Genomic DNA, 13917 nt, shown 5'->3' on the forward strand with positions numbered 1-13917 from the left:
ATACAAGTTAATACTAAATTTAGGGAAGGATTAAACAAATTGTTATAAGGGATGTACAAATAAGACGAGTATTTCTGGCTGATGCTGCATTAAGCTTGCTTACATTATTGCCATTACTAATATCAATGTTATATATAATAAAATAAAATACCAATTCGCTTTGAATATTTTTAATCGGTATATAAGTATTTCGTTATACTGATATCTGGCTAATTTTTTAAGCTAAACTAAATTTTTCAAACAGTTTAATCTACACAAACTTTCGGAATGGCATCCGTTGTGTTAATCCCCCCCCCCCACACCAGAAGTAATACATTCCGTTTATTGTCTGACTAATGCTAAACAGCAGTGGATTTGGGATGGAAATCCTTTCCTGAAAGCAAGTAAATAAAACCTTCAAATGGCGAAATGCAAAATCGTAATATCTGTTGCTCTGTGCACAGAGTAGTAAGATGTGTTACTCTCTGTGGTACAGAACTTTGGTTTAATTGTAAACAGTTATTATTATTTGGTTTTTAGGGGCATTAGCAACTAAGGCCATATTGCTCCGTGAATATGCAGTGGTCATTCCCTGACCTTTCCGCATCCTCCGTATTTGGTGGTGACGGGCTCGAACCCCGGTCTAATCAAGGAGCGTGTGCTGCGCACTGCTGCTCCTTCCCACCTGGCTACGGAGGCGCCTAATTGTAAACAGAGTGCAGTGTGTAGGGTTGCCGTGACAATACCTATAACGCTCTTGGCTTGTATAACTGTCCTGGAATAAAAGCAGAAATTAATCCCCCCCCCCCTTTATACCGGCGGAGTTTATTGTAAATCCAGTCCACTGTACACAGTACTACTTTGCAACACTGCATGTGACAGAGAGAAAGAGAATTGTATTACCTAGAGGTCTTCCAAACCGCTCAGCAAAAAGTAGTGTTAAGTCACCATCTGCACGTTTTAAAAACCAAAATATAAAATAGACAAAAAGTAGTAATAACACATAAAAAAACCACTCTGCACAACAAACCATAGCAAGAAATTTAAGTTAAATTTCATACACTAACTGAACTCTCTAACAGAATATTCGTAACACAAATTAAGTCCTTTCAACAGTGTTACAAAAAGTAGATATGCAAATTCACATATAATATATTGAGTAGTGCACCACATGATACAAATTACGCCACTTTAGAGGTCATCACGATGACTTGTAAACATGTTGTTAGTCTGTATCGGACAAAGGTCTTAAATCGATAAGAAACGTCTGAACCGCCAAAAAAAAAACATTAAAACAACAAATCTCAGATCATGTTTCACATTCCCAGTGCTTCGTAATATGTGCTTTCGCGAAACCCAATACAGCTTATTACTCTGTTACTGAAACAGGGGTATAGAAGTATGGTAATAATTTAGATATATGGGTTTAAGTCCCATTTCCCTGGATTAGTAATTGGATATATAAATAATATATATATATATAGAGGAGATTAATAGGTTTTTTCAATGTGGCTAGCTGTCAGTAGGTAGTATAATCAACCGTAGGTCAAGATCATGGAATAACAGTCATTATACATATTTAGCAAGGATTCTTAGCGTTATTATCGTTACTTAAAATCCACGCTGGTAATGAAAATGCGCCCGAGTTATTTCTGATTTTAGAATTTTCGATCCGGTTGTAATGAATGAGGTAATTCTGCACTTTAGTGTCGTGAGTCACGGTCAGTCACCGCAGCTCGGAACTATCGTGAATCGTATTATGACGGGCAGTTCCGACTTGACTGAGCATGCGCAACACTCACTCTATCTCCCGATTGCTGCTGTCGTACTGCCGATCCATGTATTCTGACGGAGAAGTTCCGACTTCATTGAGCATGCGCGACACTAACTATATCTGCTGGTCTGTGCTGCGAATTGTCACTCACGGAATATGCGTGACATTCACTGTATACTGGCAATGTACTACGTATGCGCAGTAGTTTTTTTTTTTTCGTTTTCAGAAAGAATAAAAAACAATTTTCTGACTGCATAAAAGAATTTGATTTTAAAAACGAAAGTAGACATCTATAAAGGAAATAAGTAAGTATTTTTAATTATTATTTTCAGAGTACAGTACCCAGTGGAACTCCACGTTGTCCACCACCCCCGCTGTTTGATGTGCCAGGCTGTCCACGGTACTCTGGCACTCCTTCAGGGATCGCCTGAGCTTCCTGACGGAGAACAAAAAAAAAAAAAAAAAAACAGACAGCATTTGTGAGGGAGATAGCTGTAAGATGGGGGTAAAAAGGAAGAAGAAAGCAAAAAAAAAGAAAAGAATGACGATATCCAGCTCAGGACCCTGGGTTTGCCAAGCCCATACTCACCAGATGTGAGCCCTGGGGTCTTCTTTGGCTTCCACTAAACTTGTGTAGCGTAAGTGTTTTGTAAATAGTAAAAGAAATGAAAGTGAGATGAAAAAGAAAAAAAAAAAGCGAGATGAAAAGTGTTCCGTGACTAAAAAAGTTTGGGAAACGTTGCCCTAATCAGTTCCACAAGCCCTGGATCAACTGAAATATTTTGAAAGGGTTTGGCATAATTCCTTTCTTGGAACGGAGTCTTTTTAAATTGATGAAGGCAAAGAAGGTATCGTTATTCTTTGCTTTTCTTTTCTCCACTAGCCTAGGGAAAAACAGCATTGCGTTAATTCAAACATTTAAAGCGAAGAAAATACTGTTCGCAGTTGACGCCTTTTTACCCACATCTCCCTCAATAATGCTTTTTTCTTTTTTTTTGTTCTCCGTCAGGAAATCCCTGACGGAGCTACCCGTTTTTGGACCCAGAGGCAAAGAACATGTTCAGGCCCTTACTTAATTAATGAAAACTGCAAAAAGAGGAGACAGCCAAAGACGCGGGGCCCGGAGGCACCTTGCCTGCCTACATGATAGCTACGCCACTGCTGTATACCCATTAAATTTAATATTAAGTTATAATAAGTGTTTTTTTTCCTCAGAAGGACCCTATGTCAGAAAGTTAAGTGTCGCCCACGGGACACTTTCGATTGAAAGGAAAGTGTCTTTTACGTTAATTGGTAACTGTGCGATGTGTACAAATTATTACAAATAATCACAAAATATACTCATATTATTATTTTCAGGCAAAACAAAACATATTACCTGAAAATAATAATTAAAAATTAACAATAATTACTTATTTCCTTTATAGCTGTCGACTTTCCTTTTCTTTTATGTAGTCAGAAATTGTTTTTTATTCTTTCTGAAAGCGAAAAAAAAATAAATAAATAAAATACTACGAGTACGTAGTACATTGCCAGTATACAGTGAGTGTCAGGCATGTTCCGTGACAATTCGCAGCACAGACCAGCAGATTATTATTATTAGCCATACGGTGCAAGGAAGCCTGAGGCTCATGCTGCACCAGCCAAAAAAAAAAAAAAATTCTGAATTATCAAGAGAGAGAGAGAGAGAGAGAGAAGTAGAAGAGAATCACCGAGAAGGATGATGATATCCAGCTCAGGACTCTGGGTGTGCCAAGCCCATGCTCACCAGATGTGAGCCCCTGGAGTTAATGTAGTTAGAACCCCAGGGGCTCACATCTGGTATGGGCTTGGCACACCCAGGGTCCTGAGCTGTATATCATCATTCTTTTTTCTTGGTGATTCCCTTCTACTTCTCTCTCTCTCTCAGGGTAACTCGGAAATTTGTTTTTGGCTGGTGCAGCATAAGCCTCAGGCTTCCTTGCACCATATTGCTCATAATAATAATAGTGTCGAGCATGCCGGAACTTCTCCGTCAGAATACATGGATCGGCAGATACGGAAAGTGCCGCGTGACAATTCCCAGCACGTAGGCTGGCAGACACAGCAGCAACCGGGAGATTGAGTGTTGCGAATGCTCAGTCAAGTCGGGACTGCCCGTTATAATACAATTCACGACAGTTCCGAGCTGCGGTGACTGGATGGCTGATCGTGACTCACGACACTAAAGTGCAGGATTACCATGAATGAGGTGAATTGCCGATATTGACAGCGTTTTGTGTGCTGCTCGTATTACACCCGATGGGTACAATCTTGTTTAATTAACTACTGAAATTACTAGATTTTTTTATCAGCTATAATAGCCGTTTAAGCTTTTTTTTCTTCACATTTCCCAAACCTGGAACGGTCTATCGACACTGCCTTTCTTTTCTAATTATGTCTCTCTCTTTTTGCTTACATCATGGCTCCATGAAAATAGCAAACATGCGTTCCTTCCCCACTGATTAAAAAAAAAAAAAAAAAATCTGATGTTGAACACCCGCCCTCTGTGTATTTATCTTTACTTTTCTAATGAACAAAATGTCTGTCTCTTTGGCCTCGATTCCTTAACTGTCGGTTTACGTTAGGTTTGAGTGCAGCAATTGCTGTGCTACCTGAGTAGACCACTGATTGATCCCAGTCAAAAATGATACCAGTAACAAACCCGGTCGTTCAATAGGATAAACCATTCGGTGGCTTGGAGGGCCATTGAATGGCCTTATAAAAGACATTTATTGTTACTTAGGATTTGAAAAGACATTCAAAATTTAACATTAACCGTAATGGTTTGTATTGTTTATACACATAATTATATATTTTTAAAAAATATACAATATTAAATATTGTGTAGTGAAATAAATACACTGAACCTTTGTTGCTGAAGTGCAACATTGTCACTGCCCAGATTCCACAGTGGGTGATGTGGGTAAATATTACTAAATAATATTTAACCCACCCGCCAGCGGGTGGTTGGTTGGTGGAACAGACTGCCATCCCTTGTGGTGGAGGTTGATAGCTTAAATAAGTTTAAGGCTCAGCTGGACAGGTATTTTGAACGAACAGAGGGGTGAAGTGGGTTTTTTTTTTTTTTTTTTGGCTGATGCTGCATAAGCTTGCTTTCTTGCATCAAATGCCTCTACTAATGCTAATGCTAATATCCCCAGGGACTCACATCTGGTGAATATGGGTTTGGCATACCCAGGGTCCTGAGCTGGATATCATCATTCTTCTATTTCTTGGTGATTTCCTTCTACTTTTGACTCTCTCTCTCAGGGTAACTTGGGGATTTTTTTTTTTTTTTTGGCTGGTGCAGCATAAGCTTCAGGCTTCCTTGCACCATCTAGCTAATAATAATAATATCATGGTCTTGGCACTGTTGCTCCTTCTCAGACAGGAAATAATGGCGAAATATGCTTGATATTCTGACAAATAAAATCGACACAGTGGGCTCATAGGTATTAAATATCAGTGACATCAATTTTTTTTCGAAAGAAAACTGGTTTACACAATTCAAAACTTACTTTATTAATTTATTTTATTTTAATAATTTTAAATAACAAACTGAAGAGCTACTTTAACTATTTAGCAAATTTGAATCTTCACAACTTGCTTTGCATCTCATTGGCAGCAAAATGTTAGATAATTTCAATTCTTTAAAAATAATTTAACTACCACATAGCAGAGTTTACAACTTGTCATTTGGCCAAAAAAAAAAAAAAAAGCAATGGTTAGCATGTATGGAGGTAAGTACGTTTGAGCCCATATGCTACCCCCCCCCCCCAAAAAAAAACAACAATGCACAGTTCAATGTGAAATCTGATGCTAAAAATCCACCAGAACAGTTTACAAATTCACAATGAATTTGTAAACTCTTCTGACTCTGACTGTATAAAAAATAGATTTTTTAAAAATTTTGTTATATACATATATATATATATATATATATATATATATATATATATATATATATATATATGTGTGTGTGTGTGTGTATATATATATATATATATATATATATAACAAAATTTTCTTCAGTATAAGGCAATTATTTCACAGTTATCATCAGTATCAGGCCTTATACTGAAGATAATTGTGCAGTCAGACATGAAGTTCTTTGAACAGTGCAGATTGGCTGCTAGAACAATTCATGGGATTTTATCAGTGATATACAAGAATTTTGCCGGCAGGGATATGGAGGTAATTATTCTGCTGTATAAGGCAATGGCTAGGCCACATCTTGAGTACATACAGGTCTAGAAGCCTCATTTTAGAAAGGATGTGGATCTTTTGGAACAGGTTTGGAACAGAGAAGAATAACAAGCTTAGTGAGGGGAACAAAAGGATACTCTTACTATGAGTATTTTTTTGTTCAGTTCATTTCTGCAAAATTGCAGTGTTTGTAAACTAGACACCTGTGAGGAGACCCAATTGCAGTGTTGAAGGGTTTAAATCGATTGAGTAAACTAAATGCTGATGGCATCCTTGCTCCTTCTCAGACAGGAAACATTAATATACACATAAAGGGGCATGAATTAAAAAATATGGCTGCAGGATAGATGTGTTAAAATTTGCTTTCAGCCAGAGAGTAAATATTGGAAGAGGGTAATTTGAAAAAATTTATGTAAGAATTAGACAAGTTATTAGAGCTATAGTTAGTTGTTTTTTTTTGCTGATATTGCAGCTTGCCTCCTTGCATAATTGGCCACTACTAATCTATATTATTATATTTTTAAATTAACATAACATAATATTAATATAATATGATATTATATTATATTAATTTTAAAATTAGTACTACTAAATAAAAAAAAAATAAAGATATTTGTTTTTCTTTCCCATTTTGTGTTAATTTTTTTGAATTAAATTAGTTGAAATATTAAAGAAATGTTTTTCATAATTATGTTAAGCATTAATTATACATGAAATGAGGCGTCACCACAAATAAACTGTCATTTTTCCTTGAAAACAAAGAACATTTTAGACATGGAGGTATGTGACAGAAAACTGCTTGATCAATTTTTCGACAGTGACGCACATAATTTTAACAAAGTCGTAACAGATGAGAATAAAGTTCATCAAATAATTTTGACTGTTTGACAAATTAAAATGGTCATCCAATAAATCCAGAAAATTTCTGATACTGTGTGTGTGTGTGTGTGTGTGTGTGTGACCAACACACAAGTTCCAGTTAAAATCTTCTATTAGAAGACATTCGTATTTGCTGGCCTACTCTATTTGTCTTTTTAGTTTGTGATATTTGTTACAGTCATTTGGCCTATGATAAACTCCTATTCCCATTTTTGTTTTCCAGTGCTTATGTCACACCAAAACAACTCAACATTGCACTAGCCACCTAAATCAGCTGGGCGCACTGGCATACATTGTGTCCTTGTTAACCAAGAGCTTAACTTCTCCACACCTCTTATCCTTTCTATATGCATTTCCCTCCCCATATTTAATTTCTGCATCCAGGGCCAGATTCACATATATGCTAGACATGCTACAGCTTAGGGCCTCACATTACAAGGGGCCTCTGCATTAGTATAGAAAAAAATAATAAAAAATAAATAATTTATAAATAATGAACAAATGTATACAAAAAGTGAAAATTATAGTTATTACAGACTTTTTGCTTTTCTGCTTTTACTTGTCATAAAAAACAATTTATCACACACTATCCCAGGGGCTTACATCTGGTGAGTTTGGGCTTGGCACACCCAGGATCCTGAGCTGGATATCATCATCCTTCTCCTTCTTGGTGATTCCCTTCTACTTCTCTCTCTCTCTCTCTCTCTCTCTCTCTCTCTCTCTCTCTCTCTCTCTCTCAGGGTAACTCGGGAATTTTTTTTTTTTTTTTGGCTGGTGCAGCATAAGCCTCAGGATTCCTTGCACCATATAGCTAATAATAATAATAATAATATACCTTTGGTTATTTTTACAATGAGTGCCTATTTTTGGAATCAATAAATTACTAATGCTAACGGTAAGCATCAAATCCCCTGAGAGAGAGAGAAGTAGAAGGAATTACCAAGGAAGAGAAGAATGATGATGTTCAGCTCAGGACCCTGGATGTGCCAAGCCCATACCCCCAGGGGCTCACATCTGGTGAGTATGGGCTTGGCACACCCTGGGTCCTGAGCTGAACATCATCATTCTTCTCTTCCTTGGTGATTCCTTCTACTTATCTCTCTCTCTCTCTCTCTCTCTCTCTCTCTCTCGGGGTAACTCAGAAATTTTTTTTTGACTGGTGCAGCATAAGCCTCGGGCTTCTTTGCATCATATTGCTAATAATAATAATAAAAATCGGAATATTGTTTATTTACTTATAGAGGGAAGTAGTACCACCCAGTTGATACGTTAATCTGGGGTTACTGCTACCCATATGCAGTACTTTACATTTGTCAATGTTAAACTTCAGTTGCCACCTCAGCCCATCTGTCCGACTTTTCCAAATCCTGTTGCAGTAGCATTCTATCATTACTGTCATTAACAACCCTGCCAACCTTTGTATCATCTGGAAACTTAGACATTAACCCTAATATACCTTGATCAATATCATTGATAAATACCGAAAAGAACAATGGTCCCAACATCGAACTGTGGGGAACTCCACTGAAAATAGTAGTCCATGAAGAGCAGTGTTCTTTGATAACCAGTCTCTGTCTTCTCCCACTCAACCATCCTTTTATCCATTGTAGCAACTTGCCCTTAATGACATACTGCTCCAGTTTCTACAGTAGTCTTACATGTGCCACGATATCAAAAGATTTCCTAAAATCCAAGTACTGTATATGCTATCAAAATTATTCTTTGCATCCAGTTCCTTTGTGAACAGATCATAGTATCCAATCAAATTTATCAGTCAAGACTTCCCTTAACAACCCCCATGCTGCGTCTGAACTATAAGTTAGCCATGTTTTTAATTTTGTGATTAAAGGATGTAAATGATTTGAGTTATTTTAATGTGATTCAATATAAATTTAGTTGAAATATAAAATAAATTAAAATATAGTTATTTTAATATAAATTTAATGTGATTCAGTAAATGTGCTTTTACTTTATGATATATTTAACTGTTGCAGTGCAGTGTAAATGCTATTTCAAGATTCTGAATTTCTGTGTTTGTAATATTTAATATTTTAAGTTATAAAATTCTTCTTTAATAATAAGTCTGTTCTATTATTTTACTTATAGCCATGATGTGTAATTTCATCTGTGTGAACTGTGGCTCACCTGAACCTGCTATTTACAAGGATTATGGAAAAGGCTTGTTGAAAATTTGTCGCTGTGTAAGTAATATTCCCTAGTTTTATTTTGTATTCATAACTGTGTGCGCGTGCATGTGCTATTGTTAGTTTTTATGCCATGTTATACCAGTGTATTATGTCTGTATAAGCATTTGTTCTGCAAATTTGCATGTTGTGGGGGCTGATATGCCCAGAATTCATGAGGGTAAACTTACTCCCTCTACTATTGTTATAGATTGGTTATCTAGAACCCCCCGATTTTAGGGGCCTTTAAGAATTCCATTGTCCAATTCGAACTCAGGCCTGTCAAAATCAATAGCAATAGAGAAACGACAATACTGTTTGAAGAGGACGTTTGTGTACGCTCGCACAGGTCAGCTCAAGGGTACATGGTGTCCCTAGGCCATATTGACTGATGCTGCCCCCTCCCACCGATGCAAAGATTTTCATTATTTAGAATTATTAATTTTGCCAATTTGTGCCAAGGTTTAGGAAGCATTGGCACCCCTAAATCTTGGCATCTCTAGGTCAGTGCCCACTTCACCTTACCCTATAGCCAACCCTGTGTGCATGTGCGAGTGAAATATAATGTGACAGTAGTAGTAGTAGTGGCATGTGATGCAAGAAAGCAAGTGTTATGAGCTTATGCAGCATCAGCCAAAAAAAAAAAAAAAAAATCACACCATTCCCTCCAAATGCCTGTCCAGTTCCTCCTTAAATTTATTCAACCTATCAACTTCCACAACGACAGATGGAAGTTTGTTCCAGCAATTAACCACCCGCTGGCTAAAGGCAAATTTCCGCACATCTATTCTACATCTGTCTTTTCTTAATTTGAATTTATGCCCCCTTAGGTTCGTAATCTGAACAAGTGGAAGGATCCCATCAGAATTCAGCGTGCTGAACCCATTTTAGGCCTTATATACCTCAATCAGATCACCGCACAGGTGCCTAGTCTCCAGCCACTGCAATTTGCAGAACTTAAGCCTCTCTTGATAAGAGGATCCCTTCATTCCCCTCACCAATCTTGTTGCCCTTCTCTGTACATGCTCAAGCAAATCTACATCCTTCCTAAAATGAGGCCTCCAGACCTGTACGCAGTACTCAAGGCGTGACCATTGCCTTATACAGAGGGATAATCACCTCCTTTTCCCTGCTGGAAACATTCCTATATATCATTGACAAAACCCCATGACCTGCCCTGGCAGCCTGTCTGCATTGCTTAGTAAACTTCATATCTGCCTGCACAATTACTCCGAAGTCTTTTTCATTTTCTACCACCTTAAGTGTAGTACCACACAGTTGGTACGTTTCTCTGGGGTTACTTCTACCCATATGCAGTACTTTGCATTTGTCAAGGTTAAACTTCAGTTGCCACTTCTTAGCCCATCTGCCCAAGTTATCTAGATCCTGTTGCAGTAGCACACTGCCATTACTGTCATTAACAACTCTGCCAACCTTTGTATCATCTGCAAACTTCGACACTAAGCCTGATATACCTTTATCAATATCATTGATAAATATACAAAGCAACAGTGGACCCAATACCGAATCCTGTGGGACTCCACTAATAACATTAGTCCAAGAAGAGCAGCACCCATTGATTACTATCCTCTGTCTTCTCCCACTTAATCATCCTTTTATCCATTGTGGCAACTTACCCTTAATACCATTCTGCTCCAATTTGTACAATAGTCTTCCATGCGCAACAGTGTCAAAAGCTTTCCTGAAATCCAAATATATGATATCAAAATTATTTTTTGCATCTAGTTCCTTTGTAACCACATCATAATATCCTATCAAATTTGTCAGACAAGACTTTCCCTTAACAAACCCATGCTGTGTCTGAATTATTGCTGCCGTCTTGTCTAGATGATCCTGCAATGCATCTTTAACCAGTGACTCCATTATTTTACCCGGAACAGAAGTTAAACTAACTGGTCTGTAATTACCCGTGTCACCCTTCGATCCCCCTTTGTGAATTGGGGATACATTTGCACATCTCCAGTCCGTAGGAACCTCCCATGAGTCCAAGGATGCTCTCATAATTATGGCTAATGGTTTGCTTGGTTGCTTTGCCGCCTCCTTTAATATAACTGGATAGATCCCATACACCCCAGGTGCTTTTCTTACGTTTAACTTCAACAATTTCTCTTCTACTTTGCTCTCAGTTATTACAAAATCATTAAGTATCCTGCTACAATTTGATAACCTTCTGCCATTTTCAAACCTTAATAATTCCTCACGTGTGAATGTAGATGCAAAATACTCATTCAGTTTGTTTGCTATCTGAGCAGGATCATCAACAGTCAAACCATCAATGTCAAGTGGACCAATCAGATTCATCCCCTTCCTTTTAGAGTTTATATAAGTAAAGAAATCCTTGCTGTTTTTCTTAGCATCTTTTGCTAAGGATTTCTCATAATCTGCCTTCGCCTGCCTAACCTCCTTTGTAACTTGATTACAGATCAACTTGTAGCTATAATAGGCTTCTGTGTCACGTGTTAATTTGTATGCATCCCATGCATTTTTCTTCTCTGTTACGAGTCTCATTAGTTCATTTGACAACCATTTAGGCCTAAACCTTGAACAATATTTCTTAATAGTTATGAAACTTTTAGTAGCATCCACGATTAATTCCTTGAATGCTTCCCACTTAGAATTTACTGTTGGTAACATCATCAGTTGATTCCACTGTACAGAATTTAAAAACTGTCGGAGACCACTGTACTCGCCTTTACGGAAGCAAAAACCCTTTCCTTTACTCCTTATGGTAATTAAATCTTTAAATAAATCCCACGTCAGTACACTGTGATCACTGCCACCTAGTGGTTCTTTTATCTGCAAATTCCTAATACATGAATGATCACTGCTGATAACCAGATCAAGAGTATTACTTTCTCTGGTTTTCTCTCGAACATGCTGCTGCAAAAAAAACAATCATCCAATAAATCCACAAATGTCTGACTAGTGTGCGAGTGCCCAATCCACAAGTTCCAGTCAATATCTGGGAAGTTGAAATCCCCCATTATAAGACATTCCGATTTACTAGCCCACTCTATTTCTCTGTACAATTATTCATTGTACTCATTCGAGTCATTAGGCCTATAACACACTCCTACTCTTATTTTTGCTTTCGCAGTGCTTATGTCACACCAAACTGACTCAACAGTGCACTGTTCATCTATATCAACTGGATGCACTTCTTTTGATTTAATGTTTTTCTTAATTAACAGCATAACACCTCCTCCCTTCCTATCCTGTCTGTCCTTTCTGTACACATTGTATTCCCCAAATTCCAGTTCGGCATTCCTTATATCAGTGTGACACCATGTCTCTGATATCCCAACAGTATCCACCTTGGATATCTTGACCAACACTTCAAATTCATCAAATTTATTTACTATACTTCTAGCATTGGTATACAGCAAGCATACATGCTCCTACTCCTATTCTTTGTTACCCTAACACATCCCATATACCCACCCGTTCCACGATGACCACCACCCGTCCCTGAAACCCCAACACCCCACGCTCCAGGTCGCTACTTATTCTAATAGAAGTTGTGCAAGAATCACCTTCACCTCTGCCTATGGCTACTGTTAAACTATTAGTCCTTGTATCCCCCCAAGCTATCAGTTTTCCGACCCACCTAACACTGCCTCAATAGCATCAGCAAATATTCTTGCACCCTTTCTATTTAAGTGTATCCCATCCCTGTAGAAGCAGTCTCTCCTGTTAACAAGTACAGTCCAGGCTGAAAAAAATTCTATCCCTTGAGCCTTGCACAATCTTTCCAGGGCCGAATTGATCGACAAGGCTCTCATCATATACTCCCTCCTATCGTGTCTGGGCAGAATTGCAGACACTTTCAAATTCAACCCTAATTCTCGGCTTTTGTTCAACAGTGACCTGTACTTGTTAAGTAATTCTGCCGGTCTCCTACTCTTAATATTATTACTGCCAACGTGTACAACTATATCACCTTTTGTGCCCTTAAAAGATGATATTCGCTCTACAACGTCATCAACCTTTGCCCCTGGCAGACATACCCTGGTCCTGTTCCACCTATCTTTTTTACAAAGCATGTTCCCCGTTTCCCTGACAATAGAGTCACCAACAACTACTAGTTCCTTCGGGACCAGCGCATTCTGCCTTGGGGGTTGTCTCTGTGTCACGCGATGCCCAAGTGCAAGCTCTGGCGTTGATGTGGGCAGCTGAGAGCTTGATGGGCCCCTCAATTTAGTTTCTTCGAGGGCATCCACCCTGTCCTTCAAGCTCTCATATAGGCCCATAAGAACGCCGAGTTGTTGCCTGATATCGATACACTCCTTGCATCGCGCACACACAAAGACATCCCCCTTGGCAGTATAATGTCCCGTACCCGATTGCTCTGCAAACATCAAGCAAACAGTGCATTTTATAAGGCTGTGAGTCAGAGGACAACTGCCCCCCTCAGTTCTGCTCTGAGCCACAGCACTTCCATTAGCTTGAGCCTTTTGCTTTGCTGCTCTGGTCTGAGTCATGATTCTATTAATTTATTAATTAATTATGTTATGTTATTAATTATATTACGTTTGTAATCTAAGTCGTTATATGTATTTATTTAAACGTACAATTTAACTGCTAACGAAGTTCAACTAACGCTATCTAGTACGGTATATATAGGAGCCTGATGGGCCCCTCAATTTAGATCTTTCGAGGGCATCCACCCTGTGCTTCAAACTCTCATATAGGCCCATACCAACACTGAGTTGTCGCCTGATTTCCTTACACTCCTTACATCGTGCACACACAAAGACATCCCCCATGGCAATATCATGTTCCATTCCAGATAGTTCGGCAAACATTATGATAGTATTTTTAGTTTCATTTTTGTCATGTCTTTTGTTATGTTTT

At 38.2% G+C, this 13917-nt stretch overlaps 2 protein-coding genes across 5 annotated transcripts in view; one reads left to right on the forward strand and one right to left on the reverse strand.

The window, feature by feature from the left end:
- Positions 1-1168, reverse strand: part of LOC150084827 (dehydrogenase/reductase SDR family member 7-like) — a 158580-nt gene extending 157412 nt beyond the window's left edge. Inside the window, exon 1 of one of the 4 annotated variants that reach the window (XM_090375573.1) lies at positions 1047-1168. In XM_090375573.1, coding sequence (XP_090231699.1) covers positions 1047-1152 — 106 coding nt within the window. In that variant the 5' untranslated portion in view covers positions 1153-1168. The other 3 variants (XM_090375574.1, XM_090375572.1, XM_090375576.1) reach the window with 3 other exon arrangements.
- Arv1 (ACAT-related protein required for viability 1) overlaps positions 1-13917 on the forward strand; it is a 494559-nt gene that overhangs the window by 396710 nt on the left and 83932 nt on the right. The window contains exon 2 of the mRNA XM_090376364.1: positions 8966-9060. Within this exon, the coding sequence (XP_090232490.1) occupies positions 8968-9060 (93 nt within the window). The 5' untranslated portion in view covers positions 8966-8967. The remainder of the gene's footprint in view (positions 1-8965; positions 9061-13917) is intronic.

This window comes from Mastigoproctus giganteus, chromosome 6 (assembly GCF_048544385.1).
Source record: "Mastigoproctus giganteus isolate SK-2022 chromosome 6, ASM4854438v1, whole genome shotgun sequence".
Lineage (NCBI taxonomy): Eukaryota > Metazoa > Arthropoda > Arachnida > Uropygi > Thelyphonidae > Mastigoproctus > Mastigoproctus giganteus.